This window comes from Hydractinia symbiolongicarpus, chromosome 13 (genome assembly GCF_029227915.1).
Source record: "Hydractinia symbiolongicarpus strain clone_291-10 chromosome 13, HSymV2.1, whole genome shotgun sequence".
NCBI lineage: Eukaryota > Metazoa > Cnidaria > Hydrozoa > Anthoathecata > Hydractiniidae > Hydractinia > Hydractinia symbiolongicarpus.
In genome coordinates this window covers 8,803,692-8,823,320 of record NC_079887.1, presented here as the reverse complement: position 1 = coordinate 8,823,320, position 19,629 = coordinate 8,803,692, and the positions used below count along the sequence as shown (strand labels likewise).

The 19,629-nt window shown below is 34.1% G+C and overlaps 3 protein-coding genes and 1 long non-coding RNA gene across 4 annotated transcripts; all 4 read left to right on the top strand.

Moving 5' to 3' along the window:
* The first annotated feature begins 321 nt into the window (after nucleotides 1-321).
* Nucleotides 322-4,688, top strand: LOC130623301 (solute carrier family 15 member 4-like). The gene is made up of 5 exons (XM_057438769.1): nucleotides 322-1,234; nucleotides 1,824-1,998; nucleotides 2,757-2,955; nucleotides 3,428-3,616; nucleotides 4,213-4,688. The coding sequence occupies exons 1-5, from the start codon at nucleotides 381-383 to the stop codon at nucleotides 4,569-4,571; spliced, it is 1,776 nt and encodes a 591-aa protein (XP_057294752.1). The 5' UTR covers nucleotides 322-380; the 3' UTR covers nucleotides 4,572-4,688.
* Nucleotides 4,689-5,637: 949 nt separating this feature from the next.
* Nucleotides 5,638-8,907, top strand: LOC130623300 (uncharacterized). The gene has a single exon (XM_057438768.1). It carries the CDS (start codon nucleotides 5,788-5,790, stop codon nucleotides 8,131-8,133), a length of 2,346 nt encoding a protein of 781 aa, XP_057294751.1. The 5' UTR covers nucleotides 5,638-5,787; the 3' UTR covers nucleotides 8,134-8,907.
* Nucleotides 8,908-10,126: 1,219 nt separating this feature from the next.
* LOC130623302 (ATP synthase subunit delta, mitochondrial-like) lies at nucleotides 10,127-19,032 on the top strand. The gene is made up of 4 exons (XM_057438770.1): nucleotides 10,127-10,339; nucleotides 16,834-16,963; nucleotides 18,209-18,448; nucleotides 18,966-19,032. The coding sequence occupies exons 1-3, from the start codon at nucleotides 10,151-10,153 to the stop codon at nucleotides 18,445-18,447; spliced, it is 558 nt and encodes a 185-aa protein (XP_057294753.1). The 5' UTR covers nucleotides 10,127-10,150; the 3' UTR covers nucleotide 18,448; nucleotides 18,966-19,032.
* Nucleotides 10,350-14,397, top strand: LOC130623303 (uncharacterized). The gene is made up of 2 exons (XR_008981133.1): nucleotides 10,350-13,404; nucleotides 13,575-14,397. It is a non-coding gene; the product is annotated as an uncharacterized LOC130623303 (long non-coding RNA).
* Nucleotides 19,033-19,629: the final 597 nt, after the last annotated feature.

Here is a 19,629-nt window from a genome sequence, read left to right as displayed (position 1 = left end):
CAAATAATGTGACACAAATACTAAGTCATGTATAGTGCTTGTGAAGCATTAAACACTGTGAGACACCAATACTTCAGTAGAACAATAATATCACGTATTTGAAGTCACTCATAAAAAATTAGGTGTTCTACCAACTTTGGTAAACATTTGTTTTCAATTGCCAGCCTATATTATAAGTAATTTTTATTTTGGGCTGGATTGGCCATAAACTGCGTTGGGAAGATGGCCATCTTAACCAGTGACTTTTGTGCCAAAGAAATGCATATGGGTATCAGTTGTGGCCTCAGTAAATAGGCGGTCATCTATAGAAGTGACCACAAAGACAAATCTAACTGCATAAATCATATCTGTTTTTAGATTAGAAAATTTATTTGATCAAGATGAAAATGGAATATGACGAAGAAGAGGATGATGTAATTTGCCCGGACTCAAAATCCTACAATAGTTCAACAAATTCCCTTGTGCAGCCACTGTTGTCTTCTGATAGCCAATCAAATTGCAGTGTGAAGATACCTCTTACAGCAAGTTTGTTTGAACGTAACACAAAACTTGCAAAAATATGTGTAATGATAACTGTTGTTTTGGAGCGTGCATCTTATTATGGCCTACTGGGTAATCTAGCTTTATTTGCAAACGTTTACATGGATTATGAAGTGGGAGAGAGTTTAGAGTTAGTGCTGGGATTTTCTGGATTTACTTGGATTTCATGTTTTGTCGGCGGAGTTCTTGGTGATGTTGTACTTGGTAGATTTAAAACAATTATTTCTGGACTATTTTTGTACATCATTGGCTTTGTGAGTTTGCCATTGTTGGCTCATTTTGCAAAACTGCATCAAGATAAATTTCAAAATGATGTTGGTAGAAGTGCAGGTTTTGTTGCTTGGACTCTATTCTCGTTAGTCATAATATCTTTGGGTGAGGGTTGTTTTAAATCAAATATGTCGCCCTTTGGTGCTGACCAACTTCACAAAGCTCAAGACTCTGAGATGCGATCTTTTTTTAACTATTTTTACTGGGCTATTAATATTGGTTCTTTTATTGGATATTCCTTGTTGACATGGCTGCAGCTAAATGAAGGTTTTGTATGTGGTTACTCTATTCCCACCTGTTTGCTTGCACTTGGTATAATTATTTTTTGCATACCACAAAGAAAGAACTACCATGTGATAGAACCAAATCACAGTATGTTGAAGAAAGTTTTAAATGTTTGCTTAAATTCATGGAAAAAGCCCAGGTGAGAAAATTTCCTATTAAGATCATAATTTGTTTTGTACCTTGATCAAGTAATAAAAAGATTCCTTTATTAGAGAGATTACAAATGATATTATGTTATATGTTGCAGTATCCTTATTTGTGCAAAGAAACCCTAAGCAGAGTCTCATTAAATTTTTTAACTTTTAAATCGAACGGCTTTCCATAATAATGATATTAACGTTAACAATTTACCAATGGGTGAAGAAAATTGTTCATAAAAGAATATCAAATAAGAGTATTAAGTCTAACATTATTTTATACGTCAGGTCCCCTTTTATTTTTGCGCTTAAAGAATGCCGTATTTTTAAAAATTTTGTGAAATAGTATACCATTCAAAGAGAAGCACTGTGGTATCGTTTTATAAAATTCTCAAAATGAAGCATAAAAATGCTAAATATAGCCTAAATATAGTTTATTTATTTTCTCTTACATTGTGTAAGAAAATAACACTTCATTGTTATTTACACAGAGTGTAAGTATTGAGAGTGCAGTATTTAGAGTATCACCAGAAGATTTTAATGCTTACTTGTAAATATTATTAAATATTTAAACCGTGCTTTCTTTTTTAGTTCGGAATTAACAACCACTTATGAGTCTGTCAACCCTAGAAAACACTGGCTTGATAGAGCAAAAATTAAATATGGTGGAAAGTTTTCAGATTCTGATGTGGAGGAAGTGAAGATATTGTTTTCTATCTTGCCTGTGTTTGGATTTACCATAATCTATTGTACCTGCTACTACCAGGTAAGGTAATTTCGCACAAGTTCTATGACTCTTTGATATTAAACTGATCTAAAAAATGCACACTCCCCCATTTTGTACCACAGGACTCTAAATAGACAACAGGGAAGAAGTATGGAAGAAGCAAGTACATCTTAACCATTTTTATGCCAACCTTTTCAGTTGATGTCATTCTGTGTTTAGGATGACATCATCATATATTTCTGAACCTGAAAAAAGAATAAAACATTACTTGATAAAAGCATTAAAAGCTAAAATATAAATTTGGAAGTGATAGGATATTTGAAAACAAAATCATTTTTGTCAGGTTATCTTTCTTACCACCAGATGATTCACCAGACAAAAGACGTGACATCAAACCAAAATCTTTTTAATTGTCATGAAGCTAACTAGGGTGGGTGGGCTGGGTGGGGTAGCCAGTTAAAGGGTTACGAAACTGTTCAATTAACATGTCTGTCATTAATAGTAAACTCCATTTTAAATAACAGTGTGTAATATAAACTTTGTTTAAACATTGGGAAAAACTAAAAAAATAAGTTCTCTTATTCTCTTTTTTGTTTACGTTGAAAGTTTTCTTGGCCTATGGAAACTGATTACGGGTTTTTTCTCATTGAAATTTCTGTTTTTGTTGAACAAATTATCCCTTGAAAAAGGTTAGAAAAGTTGAAAAATGAGTAGCCAATCTGAAATTAGATAATATTAAAAAGTTTTAATATATAAAACTTTTTTTTAAGCTTTAACGCTTATTTTGTTCTTTCTAGATATCTGCAACATTCCTTCTTCAAGGACTTCACATGAGGTTTATTCATTTCTCCACTGTTTATTCAGTTCCCGCTTCATGGTTCTCTCTCTTCAACATTATTATCGTCCTCATATTCGTACCGATCATTGACCGTTGTTTTTATCCGTTTTTGGAAAGGTTCGAATTTCGAACACCGTTTCTAGTGCGCATGTCTATAGGTAAGCGAGTTCCACTAGTAAACAGTTTTTTGCTGTTGTTGTTGTTGGGCTCGATTAATATAATTCCTTAATTATCTACCGTAAATACTCATTAAGCCCCTAGACTTGTTTGTAAGGAATGATTTTGTGGCTGGGACCTTTTAAGGGCAGGAAAGTTAGTAAAAGGGGAACTAAAAAAATTCATAATTTATTAACTATTGACTATCGATTTAAAGATAAATGCAATATCACAAAACAAAACATTCCGAAGATGTTATATATTGAAAGTTGGGGGACAGGAACAATGTTTTAAAAGTTCTCTTTGAGTTAGTGCCTTTTTCGAAGAGAGTTCTTGAATAAAAGGTGGCTGTATATACAACAGAACCTTTTAAGTTTTTTCAGTCGCCGCATCTCACCTCATTCTCTTAAAATTTGTGTTTTGCTAGGCGCAAATTTACTCACTAGCGTACCTAAATATATTGTTGTTATTTAGGGATGTTATTGGCAAGCGTATCTATGGTGAGTGCCGGTACGGTCGAATATTTTCGTTTGCAAACGAGCAATACCACGTTTAATCATATGTATGGCAACAAAACCATAGAGGCGACAAACATGACTATTTGGTATCAAATTCCGCAGTATGGTTTGATGGGAATATCAGAAATTTTCGTCCTTATAACAGGTACGGGAAGTGTACTTCCACCGCCTATTTAATATCTTAAACGAATGCTTCAATCGCTTAGCCATTTTGTAGCTGTTGTTTGATCAAGATTTTATGATTTTTCGAATTTTTGTATCTTAGACAAGCATGTCAAACCTCTGAATTTTTTTATTTCGTTAGCTAGAATATTTTACCATATACAAGTTGATTAACATAGCTATTGGGCTTCTTATTTCAAAATATAATCGCGCGGGTGATTTTGAGTTACATTTATGAAAATTGAGTATAGTTTACCTACCTGCCTTCTCATGTTTTTAAATTTCTCCTTTTGTTCACCATGCGTCGCCTTTCTATCATCCCATATTAAATTAGCTAGAAACTTGACTCTAAAATTTAATGCATGAACGCTAAACGGTTGGAAATTAATCCACGCTTCAACTATTACATTGCCATGTTCGTTTTTACTGGAGGATTTCTAAACGAACTGTTTATTCTGAGCCTCCGATTGGTTTAAATTGCGACAAACGAATTGTACAAGCAAAAAACAGACTTCTAATGTGCACTGTATTTTTTTTTTTTTCTTTTAAGCGCCTAAGCCTGTCTTCTTCGTGTTATAGGCTTGGAATTCGCTTACTGCCAATCACCGCCATCTATGCAGAGCTTCGTCACTTGTCTCTTCTTCATAGCAAATGGCTTGGGGGCATTGATGGGCTCGGCTCTAGTTGCTATTGGAAACAATGCCGGTTTAGGAATCCTTGAGGGGGGAGATACGAAGGGCGGAAATACACTGCAGCTAAAAGGACATTTGCATTATTTTTTCTTTTTCTTGGCAGCGTTAAACCTTCTAAATTGGATTGCTTTTGCTATTTTCGGCATACGAAGAGCGAAGAAGAAAAAGAGGAAGGAGTTCGAACGAACTGTCGCTGCATTTGTGCAAGGAAGTCTGGAAGCTAGTTTAAAAACAAACGCGCCGTAGCAAGGAGGACGAATTATGCATGTTAAAAATGTAGATAAATAAGTTATAAGCTTTTACGTTGCTAATTTATTAGAATTCGAAGAGTAACAAGGTAATTTGTTGATTTTTTCACGTTTTTATGATTCGTTTTTATTTGTTGAAAATTAGAAAACTAAATCCAATGGTCATTTCAATTAAAATGGTACAATATTTTTTTGTAATTATTTTTATATTCCTTTTCTTATATTATCTAATTTATATAATGTTTTACATCCTAGTCTTCTGAGTTTGGAATGAGTCAGGCTGTGTTCTGTTGTAGTTTGGTGCAACCATTTAGTAATTTTTCTCATTGTGTTAAAATTACTCTTTTTTATGTAAAGTGACGCGTGTTTACAAATTTTGTTTGACTTTCAACTGAAAACTTAGCATCTTTTTTCTGTTCTGTCGAAGTAAAAAACGATATAACAAGTGGAAGCAAGACATATCTGATAGCAGACGACGAAAAAAGAAATTGAACCAAACAAAAAAGACGAGTTATGATATTTCTGCATTCCACTGTACAGATCTGAAAATATAAAATGCGAATTTTATCTTTCGAATTCTTTATATTTTACATAAAAAACTTTTTTTTCATAGGGTAGTTACATGTTTTTTATTAGCAATGTATACGAGCAAGCCAGATTTGAAATCACGCTATAATATACTTATGTGATAAACACTAACCAGGCTTGAGTATGCTTACACGTTATGTTTATTGCAAAAAAAAAAAAAAAAAATTGCCTTATAAATTATGTTGAAATATAAAATGGTTCTGTTTTTAGTTTTAAGAAAATCGACAAAACTGAATATATTATTACAGGAGTACAGTGATCTAAAGTTTTATTCTGTATTATCTAAGCCTGAATATTCTTCACACGTTTATGCTTTACATTTGATCGAAGTCCACAAGATTTGGTGTTTTCGCAAATATGTTATCGAAAGTTTATGATATGTATTTTGTTATCTTTGTTGATAATAGCGTTAGCAACTTTTATTTTCATTTTCAGTTTAATGTTATCTCAACGTGGATTGAAAACAGGGTGGCCACTCGTCCTTGAAAACCTTGAATGTTCTTGAATGTTCTTGAATTTTATTTGGTCTTGAATTGTTCTTGAAATAGTATGTTTTCCACCCTTGGTTCTTGAATGTTCTTGAGTTTTTACAATTCTATGAAAAATCTTTTTAGAATAGTAAAAAAATGTCTAGTAAAAAAAGTACCAGAATGCATGGAAAAAGTATTTTTAATGAAAGTTGGTTGAGCGATGAACAGTTTAAAATATGGTTGAAAAGGGGACCAGATAAACACAAAGCATTGTGTAGACTTTGTAACACAGTGATAGACATAACTATAATGGGAAAAAGTGCTTTAGCATCGCATTCTAAGGGCAACAAGCATCAAGTGAATGTGAAAAACTATAGTCCAGTTTCTGGTCTGTTCTTCAAAAGTAACCCTCCAAAGCCATCATCAAGCAAAGACGCCTCCCCCGCCACTAACAAGATTGATTTAATGATGAGTACATTAGCAGTTTCCCATGCTGAAATTCGTTGGGCTCTGAAAGTACTAACATCACATCATTCATTTCGTTCTTGCTTGAATTTGAACCAGCTATTTTGTGTGATGTTCCCTGACAGTGACATAGCAAAGTCATTCCAGTTATCAAAAACGAAATGTGCGTACTACATCGTACATGGATTAGCCCCATATTTCATGGAAATCTTGCTCCAAGAAATTAAAAATTCGCCAACCTATTCCACACTTTTTGACGAAAGTTTGAATCATTATAAACAGGAAGAACAAATGGACGTTCAGATTCGTTTCTGGAATGAAAATCTCTATGAAGTCCAGACACGTTACCTAACCTCAAGGTTTTTCAGGCGCCCAAATGCAGATAACATCTTGCACGAGATTCTTCAAGCAACTGATGCGTTACCCCAGAAATCAATGGTCATGCTTTCCATGGACGGACCAAACACTAATTGGAAAGTTTATGAAAATTTAAAATCGCATCGTACTGAGAAAGAATATCCCCAAATTATTGATGTTGGTTCGTGTGGATTACACGTGGTGCACGGAGCCTTTCAGACTGGCGTAAAAGCAACTGGCTGGAAATTGGAAAAGGTTTTAAAGGCCATGTGGAAGCTGTTCAATGATTCCCCAGCTCGAAGAGATCTATATATTCAGTTAAGCAAATCAGATGTTTTTCCAATAATGTTTTGCCAGACACGCTGGGTTGAGGATGAACCTGTTGCCATCCGAGCAAAGGAAGTTTGGGAAAATGTTGTGAATGTCATAAAGCATTATCAAACCTTATGCAAATCAAAACAACCAAGCAAAAACAGTTCGTATGACACCTTGGTCACCCACCACACTGACATGTTTATGCAAGTAAAGTTACAATTCTTTGTTGATGTAGCCAGCATGATGTCTTCGTATCTGAAGCAATTCCAGACGGATAATCCAATGATGCCATTTGTTTCGGAAATATTAGAAAATATTATCCGTCGGTTAATGAAGATTTTCATTCGGAAAACCGTTATTGATGAAGCTGATTCAGCTTATTCTTTAATTAAAATTGATTTGCAGAAACGAGAGAATCACTTACCACCGGAATTAGTCAAGTTACCAACTGCCACCAAAACCTTGCTTTCGTCCCTTCAAGCCAGTTTGACAAAGAAGTTGAAGTTTAAAGGAGAATGTGCTGCACTTATTAAAGGTATTATTGAAAAGCTACAAGAACGATCGCCATTGAAACACCTTTTTGTTCGATCTTTGTCTAGTCTTGTTCCAAAGAATATGATTGAAAGTAAAAACTGTCTACTTAAGTTTGAAAAGGTCGTGGACAAGTTTTACACAACAAATCACATCAATTCAAAAGAAGCAGATAATGCCAAGTTGCAGTTGGAGGAGTTCATCTCACGCACAGCTAAGACTCATAAAGATAAGTTTCTTGGCTTTAGCCTTTCTGATAATCGTTTGGATCATTTTTACCGCGAGTATTTAAACGGTTCTGATAAATACAAAGATTTATGGAAAGTCATGGTGATGGTCTTCACTATTTCACATGGACAAAGCCAGATCGAGAGAGGATTCAGCATCAACAAAGAAGTCACTATCGAAAATCTTAAAAACAAGTCACTATGTGCTCAGCGGTTGGTATATGATGCCTTAAAGTGTTGCAAGAAAGATGTGCATGATATTGAAATCACTGCCAAAATGGTTACATCATGTAAAACAGCCCGTTCTAGGTATGTATTTGCCCTTGAAAAAGTAAAAAAATCAAAAGAAAATGAAGCAGCGAATAACAAGAGAAAGATAATAGCATATGAGATTGATAGTGTGAAACGCAAACGAATGGAGGTAGATACATGTATTCGATCATTGAACAAAGATATGAACAACTACCTTGATGAGGGCGAGGTTAGCCATGACATTGCTATGTTTCTGAAAGCAAATGCATTCAGAAAAGCCATTACAGAGAAAAAAGTGACAATGGTGGATTTAGATGAGGCTATTAAAAAACTGGAGGAAGATCTCAAAAACTAATAACCTCTATAATACTCGTAGTTTGTTGACATTAGTTTATTTCAAGATATATGGATTATTTATTAGCTTCATATTAGCGTCATTTTGTCTGGTTCATTTTCTAATTTGAAGATCTTCTTATACAATACAATATATGTTCTATTTTTAATTGAGAATTAAAGTTTTATAAAACACAAGAAATAGAATCCTTTGGACCGTTTCCATAATACTGGATAAATAGATTTTAGAAACAAGAAGAGAAGAACACTATTTATTGAACTTTGTTATTTTTGTGACTTTTATATTCTGTTATTTTTAGTTTTACACTTTTGTTACTATATAATTCTAGCTTTCTGATAAGTATTTATAAACTTGTACACAAAGTAGCTATGTACTCCTAAAAGAATGATTTCTGGAACGATATCAACTTTATTATCAAGGTTTCTACATGTCTACACTCTTTTATTTTGTTCAAATTATCACAGATTATGCTATATTGATGTATAAAGTCAGTGAATTGATCAAGATATTAGCTTTTGTTGAAGTTGTTAAAAATTATTTTTGTCCTTGAAAACCAATATTTTGTTCTTGAATTGTTCTTGATTAGTTCTTGGATTTTTTTTTAATTTTGAGTGGCCACCCTGGAAAAGGTTTCGCTGTCTCGCAAAAGTTTGCTACGGTAGTGTATGATAATTATGATTAAGCCGAATTTTGATAGTTAAAATATTGTTGTTGTTTTTTTTGTCAATTTCAAGTATCTGTAAATTTAGCATTTTATAGAAATTTCTTCAGTAATATTATTTTAATCACTGTTCTTTCAAAAAAGGCGTTCGCATCACAATTGGGTATGAGCCATCAAGAAAGCGCTAGCGAATACAGCAGATTTCTGGGTACGAGATGCAAATATATGCTAAATGGATAAAAACAAATACATTTCGTCGTGTATTTTACATTTATATTATAACATTTGAAATAAAAAGCCACCAATCCCCGCTTTTGCTGAGAGAACCTAAAATATACATATTTAATATCTGTTGAAAAATCTGCGTCGATGATCCATTATTTGAAGACAAGTTTCTTTATTGTAAAGAACGAGGAACTAAATTCCAGTTTAAAAATAATAAGAGCGGACGGGAAAATGATCGACATATATATGTCAAAATGAATTTGGAAAGTAATTGAAGTGGCGTACAGTGAAATAGCCGTAATAAGGTACTAATTAATTCCACACTGCTCCATAAAAATATGGATTGGGTGACGCTAAAGTAGTTTTAAAAATCTTTTAAAATTTTAAGAAACTTGTTTACTTTAGTTTTAAAGAAAGCGGTAACTTTACTGGAAATTGCATTTGTGTCTCACTTTTTTGTTATGTATACTCAACAGTCCGCTATGCAAAACACTGACTTACTGCTTATTTTCCATTAATGGTGTGGAGTTTACAATATTTCGTTAGAACGCGAGCCTTTTTGTAGTACTTGACTGCTAACCTTTCTTTTTGGGCACCAGTGTAAAAAGACGCCCTGTAAAGCCACGAATAATAATAATCCCTGGATAATCTTTGCTGCATCTCCAGAAATGATTCTTGTTGTAGAAGAAAAATCATTTAATACATAGTTTGATTGCCTGTGTATTATACTGCCTATAGTTTGTGAGCTTATTGGCCACTGCCCAATTTCGTTCCTCGGGCGTTTTGCCTTATTGATGCCACACACTCCGTAATAACGGCTCAGGACCCTGGGGACAAGGTTGGCCACTGCCTATTGTTTGACTGTTTTCCGGCTATATATACTGTTGCTAGAAATTTTTAAAGCCATGGGATTTATGTTAATATTTGATAAATTACCGTTGATTTTTGTGAAACCACTAAAATCATGACGTAATTAAGAAACTTGGGCTACTGAAACTCAGCCCTTACCTCTCTGCTTTGAAAAATGTGTACCCTGCTCAATAAAACAGATTTAAGGAAGCACCTGTATTTTTAGCAGTGAGGCACTCCTCGACCCCGTGCCTACATTCGCAAAAGTTGAAAACGAGGTAAATGGTAAAGAGGAGCTCCTGTAGCGGCGTTTCTCACTTGGTGGCGTTAAAAATCATGGCTCTGTCATTCACCAGACGCGTGTTAACTGCATCCAACATTAGAGTTGCACAATCAGTATTGCACTGTAGAAACTATGCAGAAGCCACTGGATCAAGCAATCTCGCATTTACGTTTGGCACACCAACTAGGGTAATTTGACATAATTTTTTGTTTATCTTTTTTAGTAGCATAATAGTGCCGTGTCCATACCATATATAATACGTAGTGTATATTCGTACGCACTTTTGCGTACGTATATATTCATCTGCTATTCGCACGTAAAGTGCGTACAAATATTTAGTTCCTATATAAAACGTGTTTGCTTATACTAACTGCTCTGGTTTATTATATAGTTCACCTTCTCTTAAAAAATTAACAGTCGCTGCAACTATGATCTTAAGCTTCTTAGCGTTTGGCTAAGAGCAAACAAAATTTCACTGAATGCTAGTAAAACTGAAGTTATATTATTCAGATCTAAATATAAAACTGTGCTGAAAAATTTGAACTTCAGGCTTAGTGGAAGAGGGTGCCGATAAGCCGCAAACGCCCGCATATATACGGGCAAGCTCGAATAAAAACGAAACCGCCTGCATTTTCCCGAACTCGCCCAAGACATTCCCGAAATGCAGTTCCTTGTAACAAACCATGCGGACGATGGTTGGGAAGAAGGCGCTTGACGAGAAAGGAGTTAATAACGTTTAGCTATATATAAGTTATTTATAAAGTAAACTTCTTTAAAAACCATCAAAAACAGTTCTTCTAAGAACTTCGCTACGACATAGTAAGTTTATTTTAATTTTTATAGTTTTTTTGAATCATATATTAGTGTCTGTTTTTTTTTCTTTTGGGCATTGTTCGGGTCTATGCGGGTTTTTTCGGGCGAATACTTGAATTTTTTTCAAAACGCCGAACTCGCCCGAAAACGCCCGCACTTTTTACGGCGTATGCGGCTTATCAGCACCCTCGTCTTAGTGGTCAAAAACTTCTTTTAACCAACTGTGTGAATTATCTTGGTTTACTCATTGACGAACCCCTGTCATGGGATAAACATACAAATATACTGTTAAATAAATTAAATAGAGCCTCAGGCAATCTTGCAAAGGTGAGACACTATGCACCATACCCAACCCTCATAAGTATCTACTATGCCCTATTTACTTCACATATAACTTATGGATGCCAGATCTGGGGCCAAAATAACACCATAAACAAAGCTAAAATAATTGCTCTGCAAAATAAGGTCCAGCGTATCTTGCATTATGAAACTAACAGAGATAAATACAACCCTCTTTATAAGCAAGCTGGTGTACTAAAACTGAAGGATTATATTTCTCTGGTTAATTGTCTCCTGGCTTTTGACCAACGTTGCAACTCTCTACCTAACATATTTCATGACTTCTTTACACCCGTGGGTAACAATCATTCACATAACACCTGTGCCTCGAAACTTAACCTGTCTGTTAGCAGAACTAACACAATCATCTATGGAACTTTCTCAATACACGGGCTCACAGTTTCAAAAAAATACTGCGCGCGCATATCATAACATTACGTAATGCACATGCGCGCGCAGAAAAGGCAGTAAAGAATGTAAACAAACAACGTAGAAATACGAGTCCCTAGCTTGTTTTTGCCTTGGAAATCATAAAAATCACCCAACTAAGCTTTGATATGATAAAAAACAAACAAATAATAATGCCTCTAGGCAGATGTAATAATCCTTTTTCAGCTATAATTCATCTATGTATAACAAAAATAAGGCGCATGCAGCGCAAGAGAAACCGAAGATTGCTGTTTCGTTTTCCATCTTTGTTTGAAAACTGAGACAGCAGTGTAAATACCAGATCAAGAGAATTAAAGTAGATATCTATTTATAAACTCGTAAACACGCTGTGTAAAGTAGCGCACATGGGTTTTTTTGCGATTACTTTCTCTTTCGATTTTTATCAGTGGAAACAAATATACAGTTAATTTAACTATGTCATCGAACTTAGAAGCATCCCTTTATAAGGAAAATATGTTGCAAGATTTTAAAATGTGGAGTGAAAATGCACTAAAAACTTATTTAAATCTTTGCGCCAAGTCAACTGAGGGAGATTTTGTGTGACTTGTGTAATGGTTGGTTTCACTTTAGTTGTGTAAGATAAGGACTGAAGAAGATATTCCATTGGACTCTAATTCTTTCCTATGTGTTAAATGTACACGAGTAATAATACTAGAAGTGTAAATATATAAGAAATATATACCTTATAAAAATATAAAATATCTTTTTTATTTACAAATCTTGAATATAATATATTCATATATACATCAGATGATAGATTTTCCAAAGTTACATAACAATAATAACAATAACATCATCAAACAGTTTAATCATACTGATTGGGTACTCTGAACCTAAGATACGAAATGACTTGAGTCAACGAGGATTCCTAAATTTGCAATCCGTTTTGTTTTTCGTATTTCCGCAGGAGTCATTTGGGCACTTCATTTTTTACCAGGAGGTAACTTGTATGAACAATTGTTAACAGATTGATGTAACACATTACGGGTGGCAGATTGTTTATTGAATTGATTTTTAAATAATTTTTTGTTGTGGTAAGTGACACGATTTTCTTCTTCAAAAGTTTGTTTTTGGCTTTTAGTTTCAGGATATTTTCAGAGAGTGCATTTAAATGTAATTCTCTTTCCTTATTTGAATCCGAAACTGTAAAATCTGCATTATATTGATGTGAAACAAGGTCAGGTGAAATCATCTCTTGTTGGGGTGAAAAGCTAGTTGATACTGTACTATTAGGTGACAATAACTCTGGCAATGGTGAAGAAATACAATATTCAATGCTTACCAGGACTTTGAATATCAATATTAATGTCACTGTTTGATGCTATGCTACTAACACAAGAACTTTCAATACTGGGATCCACTTTCTTTGTTTTAGATGTTTGCTTTTTTTATGACAATGTTGAATATGACAACTTCCGTCGACGTGTTGCAGAGGGTAAAAACTTCTTAGTCCTTGAAGCTGATTCATAACCAAGACATACAGTTGGATAAGGATGCTCGTATGATGGTTCCCTGCTAACAAAATGTTTGGAACAAACCCGTTGTTTGAGTCTAACTGTCATTAATTTTGCTGGATTTTTTTGGGCTGGCACAATTATTAAGTTGCCTCCATTTATTATAAGCATCAGATCTCTTGGTTTTAGAAGGCAAGGTAAACAAGCTAGCTAAAAATAAAATAAAAAATAGTATATATATAGCTAGGTAGCTAGCCCTTTAGCAAGACCTAAAAGCTACCCTTTGTTGCCTTTGGTATTTGCTAATTACTGCTAGTTTTTGGCTATAAACACTTAATCTTGTATAAAATATTTTCTCACCTGTAAGGTTCTTTACATGAGCATGCATCAGAACGTCTGGTAACATTGTGAACATCACAGACGTTATCCCTCCAAACTTCAAGGTTGTACTCGCTGTCGGCACAATTCAAAACTGCACACATAACCGATCGTTTTCTTTTTTACTTGGTGGATCCATTATAACCAAATTTTCTTGAAAAATGTAAGTATAAGTTCTGAAATAAAACGTTCTTTGCCTTTGACTTCTCTGAGCGAAAGATACTTTACTGCCTTTTCTGCGCGCGCTATTACGTAATGTTATGATATTAAAATTAAAATCAGCCATACGTAAGTACTTCTTTAATAGCTATGATGAAGTAAATTAATTAATTCCACCAATTTATTGCATTTATTTAAACATAACTTTCCATGGATAAATGTTATTTGCTGTAAGTAACTCCCTGAGAATTCTGTGTTTCTGTTCTTAATTGTCTGTTAGTATGTTTGTTGTTGTTGTTTTTTGGTTGCTTTTTTGTTGTTGTTGATGTTTTTTTTTTGTTTGTTTTTTATTGTTTTTTTTTTTTTGTTGTTGTTTTCTCTACTTCTTTCTCTTCTTCTCACTTGTCCATCTGCTATTCCTTTCTTCTTATTCCTCTCTACAGGTTTCATTGTTATGTTGTTTTTTTTGTTTGTTTTGTTTGGTTTATACTCACACTTTTTTTTAGGGTCACCATAGCTAGTGCACAATAACTATTCTATGGCCTTCCCCACATGTAATGTCTTACTAAGCGTTCATTACCAGAACCTATTTTATATAATGCCCAAGAGTGTTCATTTTTATTTGTATATTTTCATATTTGAGTATGTAACCATATTTTTAACTAGATAACCTGTCAGATATACTTTTAATATTTAAGAAAAACTTTATTTATAAAACAAAAACAAAAATCTGTTACTTTATATTATTATTATATATATATATATATATATATATATATATATATATATATATATATATATATATATATATATATATATATATATATATATATATATATATATATATATATATATATATATATATATATATATAGAGTCATTTCAACCTACTGTATTATAGTACTGTATTATAGTTTATTCCAATGCTTGCACCTTGTATAACATTACCGTGTGAAAATACTTCTTTGTTTAAACTATACATCATCTAAATAAGACAAAGTTGCACAGGGCAAAAAGCAGTAAAAGTTGTTAGACCTAGCTAGGGGCCGTTGAAAAACAGTTTTCGTCTTCGTTAAAGGCAAATTGGCCGCTAGACTCAGACCCTCCTGCCCCTTAACAGCAAGCCCATTCCCCTATGTTAGTTTTCGTCTCCGTTAAAATCGAATTTGCCTTCCTCTGTATCAAGTCTGTTCTTATAACCTCCTGCCAAGTCTTTCTCGGTCTGCCTCTGGGCTTTGTCCTAGGAACTATCAAGTCTCTACACTTTCTCCTCCATTCTTTCAAAGTGCCCCAGCCAATTCAATCTTCTTATCTGGATAACATCTTTAATTCTACGGATACTTAGCCTGCTTCTTAGCTCATCTGAACCTTTTTTGTCTCTCAGACTTGCGTTACACATCCACCTAACCATTCTCATATCATTCCTTTCTAAACGGTCAAGATCTTCCTGCTTCACTGCCCATGTCTCACTACCGTACAACATAGCACTTCTTACACAGGCCTCATACAACCTACCTTTTACCTCAATTGACAAGACTCTGCTAGTCAACAAAGGAAGGAACTCTCTGAACTTTTTCCAAGCAGAACCTATCCTGCAAGTAACACTTCTTCCAACACCCCCTTCACTGCCCAACATATCACCTAAGTAACAGAAGTTCTCAACTATTTCTAACGAGCCACTGTTGTATATCATTGAAGCTGGAAATACTTCATTCTCTATAATCTCACCTTTGCAACGCTTGGATACAAACGGAATGTCAGCTCTTAACCTTCCACCAATAATACTGCACTTCTAATGTACCCAATGCTTGCAAGTCTGACAAAAAATTGAGTTACTACCAACCCCTGTCCTGCAAACTCCACAAGACCACTTTCCAACTACAAGGTCACACTTGACTGCAATGCTACTAATCATGACTTTAGACTTTGCTGTGTTCACCCTTAGCCCTTTCTCTTCTAGTCCGTTCTTCCACTTCTCAAAATTTTTAACTAATACTTCCATCGACTCTGCTATGAGAACCAAATCATCTGCATACAATAACTCCCATGGACAACCTGTTCTGAACTCCATCGACAGCGCTTCTAAGACTAGAAGAAACAACAAAGGACTAAGTACAGAACCCTGATGTACACCAACATTTACACTAAATTCATTACTAAGTGAATTGTTAATCCTGACACGACTTCTAGCATTGCTGTACATAGACTGTTCCATCGTAACTAGACACTCATCCAACCTAATTTTCTCATAGCCCATGTGAGACACATAAAGCAGTATCTGCATTACTTGGATTACTTTGGCCTTCAAACAAGGAAAATTTAGAGTAGAGATGAAGTTTGCTAAGCATAAGAATATTTCATTTTGATTTTTCGTTTTTTTGTAATAGTTTTTAAACGTCAAATTGCCATGAAAGAAACGTCAAACTAGAGAACCAACCACAAAAATTGACGTTTCCTAAGGCAACTTGAGTATGGGCACTGCCTTTTATTAGTATGTCTTGAAACCATTTGCCAAATTAGGAGGCTATGCTATTTAAATTAGATAAGATTGTTCAAAATCTTAACCTCTCTGATCCAGATACTGAAACTCCAGGCAACATATAATCCAGGCAAAGGAAATTAACTCTACTAATTACTGTAGTAATTAGTAAAAGTCTTTTTTTTCTTTCTGGTTTTTACTTTTAGCTTTCTTTTTTGCAAGTACCTTCTCTTTTTGCAATTGTGGAAAACTGTGAATAGGAGAAGCGGTGAACAAGTGAAGATAGCAACATGTATCTGATTTTAAACACTGGTTTTTAGATACGATTAATTTTTTCTTGGATTCTATCCCAATGAAACTTTTCTAGTTGTCATTTTTGGCAATGTTAGCCAAATTTAAAAGCAAATTTGGAAAAGGATTTTAATTGTCTACAATATTAACTATATATATTACATGAAATCTAGATGAAGAACATCTTGTTCTTAAATTTAGGACTTCTTACTTTGAAATAAAAGCAAATAAATCGTCGGTGGTTAGCTACAAAAAACTAGTATTATCAGTGAGGTTGTTTGTGATATTGTGATATGTAAGATCCTGTTTTTTGTTTTAGTCCTTCTTTAACAATGAAGATGTTAGCCAGGTAGATGTGCCATCAGGTTCAGGAAATTTCTGTATACTTCCTCAGCACGTGCCGATTATTGCTGTCTTGAAACCTGGATTATTAACAGTCGCAAAAGATGGTAAGGTAGTTGTTTCGTTGTTTTTGTTCCGTATTTCATAGGTCTTTGACCCTTCACAGGTATATTTTATTTTGTTAAACAGTTTAAATATATTTATTTGTGTTTCAGCACATAAAATTTTTTTAAAAACAAGTTGTCGTAACATTGTGACTGTAAAATTTTAAATTCATCAGATCCCTTAGCAAGATAAAAAAAGCTGTTATTATAGTATTTTTCCTTTTTATTGCCTGGTAACTGACAGTGTTGAGATTGTATATTCGTACGTTAAAATATATTTGATGTTATACATCTATTACTGCAATTAATATGCTCACACCGAAAACTTATAACTTTCGCCAATGAGTTTTACAATTCGTCGGCAAGTGCCTTTATGGTACCAGGTTGTAAATTTTGAAGTTCGTTCTCACAAGTAATCACATGGGCCATTTTATATTAGATTTATATAATTTAACATTTTAACGTTTTTAATTATGGTTGCCAAACCTAAAACCTAAAAACGCCGAAAAAAATAAAGACCCTAGTAACATATCCTAAATAACCTAATATTTGCACACAAAATATCAATATGGCATCCTTTTTTTCGAATAGTAACTTTCTGTTGATATGTTAAAAAGTTGAGCATATGTTTATCTTGCAATAACAGTGATCATTTTATTTTTTTACATAGTTTTACTGCATTTTGAAATAAACAGCTTTTCTGGCATTTGACAAAATAAAGTCCCGGTTATTAGTAACCTTTTCCTTTAAACTTTTGGCAAAATGTCTTATGGAATAGTTGTTATACATTTTTAGTGTTTTCTCTCAAAATTTGACACCAAAACCCCCTAAAATCTTCTAAAATTACGAAGTTTTATTGTCTCTAGTCGCCTGCTTACTTTAATGCCATAACCTGAAAATAAGAAAGATTTACCTTCAAAATTTTTAAGAGTGACATTGAGTAGCCCTTATTACGCCAGTGATGTTTAACCTTTTCGATTTGGCGAGAGAAAAGTCGACCAATCGGATTCTTTTAAAATTGCATTTATCAATCATTGCAACGAATGAAAGTTCATAATGAAATTTAAATTCGATAAATTGAGTTCGAAAAAATGGAATGTCGTCTGCCTAAATAGATAGAGATTGCATTGACAAAATTTCCAATTTTAATGTTCTTTTAAATTATTTCTTTTAAAACGAAAATCGAACGGCCAATAACTTCTCTTTACAAAATTTGATGAGTTCTTATAGATTCTCCATTTGTTGTAGGAAATGTTGAGAAGTATTTTGTCAGTAGTGGTACAATCACCGTTCATGCTGATTCCAGTGCGCAAATCCTTGCTGAAGAAGCTGCACCGTTAGCGGAGTTCGATTTAGATTCAGCGAGGCGAAATGCTGAGCAAGCACGTACATCGGTTGCTTCTAGTGCTGACGAAATGGAGAAATCAACAGCGCAAATTCAATTGGACGCATACGAAGCTTTAGTACACGCCCTTGAAGGAAAATAGGGTAAGTGAGGCGTATTTTTCTCATTTATTTTTGTAATATCAAGATGTTTGTTTAACTATGTCTGAGCGGAACTAGGCTCCTCTATCGAATTAGTCAGTGTTCCAAGCTATTAAAGGAGACACACACGAATTCAGTTTTACACATATAGAATCGGTTAGTGAAATGGGTTAAGTTAAGGGTATAGTTTCTGGTTGAGTGTTGAGCAAAAATTGGAGTCTCTATCTAAGTACATAACGTATCTAGCAACTTATGGTAAGTAAAACATATACCTTCAAGTTGTTACAACATATATTGAGACAAGAGAGCAAGTTTCAAAGTTTGTGACACAAGTAAAAGGCTGGTTAGGAGTAGGAATACTGATTGTTTTTGTTAGAACTAAGATATAACAAAGTTCGCAAATATTGGACGAAAGAAAACTTAGAAAGCGTCGAGAACATTCTGTGATATAGCCTTGCGTGGCATCGAATTTTTGTATCATTTCGTGAGTAGATTTATCACGATTTCTCTTTTTCTTTAGATGCGATCAATTAGAGATGTTACGAATTGTGTATATTATAGTTTGAAATATAAAATTCATTTCAATATTTTATTGCATTGCTTTGTTGTTCTTTCAGAACATAAGAATTGCTGAATTTGAAGTCAAGCCTGACTGTTCTTAATTTTAAGAACATAAGGCTCAAGCGTTTTTATTTGTTTTTAAGAAGCTTTAAATAGCAACTTTTTTTAGACGGAGTTTGATATTTCTTATCTATATTATAATGCCCGTGTACGTCTGTCTGTCTGTCTGTCTGTCTGTCTGTCTGTCTGTCTGTCTGTCTGTCTGTCTGTCTGTCTGTCTGTCTGTCTGTCTGTCTGTCTGTCTGTCTGTCTGTCTGTCTGTCTGTCTGTCTGTCTGTCTGTCTGTCTGTCTGTCTGTCTGTCTGTCTGTCTGTCTGTCTGTCTGTCTGTCTGTCTGTCTGTCTGTCTGTCACGCAAAATGATAGCTTAGCTGCGCAATAGCGAGAAGCACGCAATGCGGTATAAAAAGGACAGGCGAACCCGTGGATTTTCCACGGGCTAACGACTAGTATGTATATATTCTTAGCACAGTTTGAGTGCTGTTTCTGAATTGACTGTTTTTCCAAATATTCAGCCTTTGGGTAACTCTTAAAACAGTTTTGAATATTTTTTCTCTCATGAGA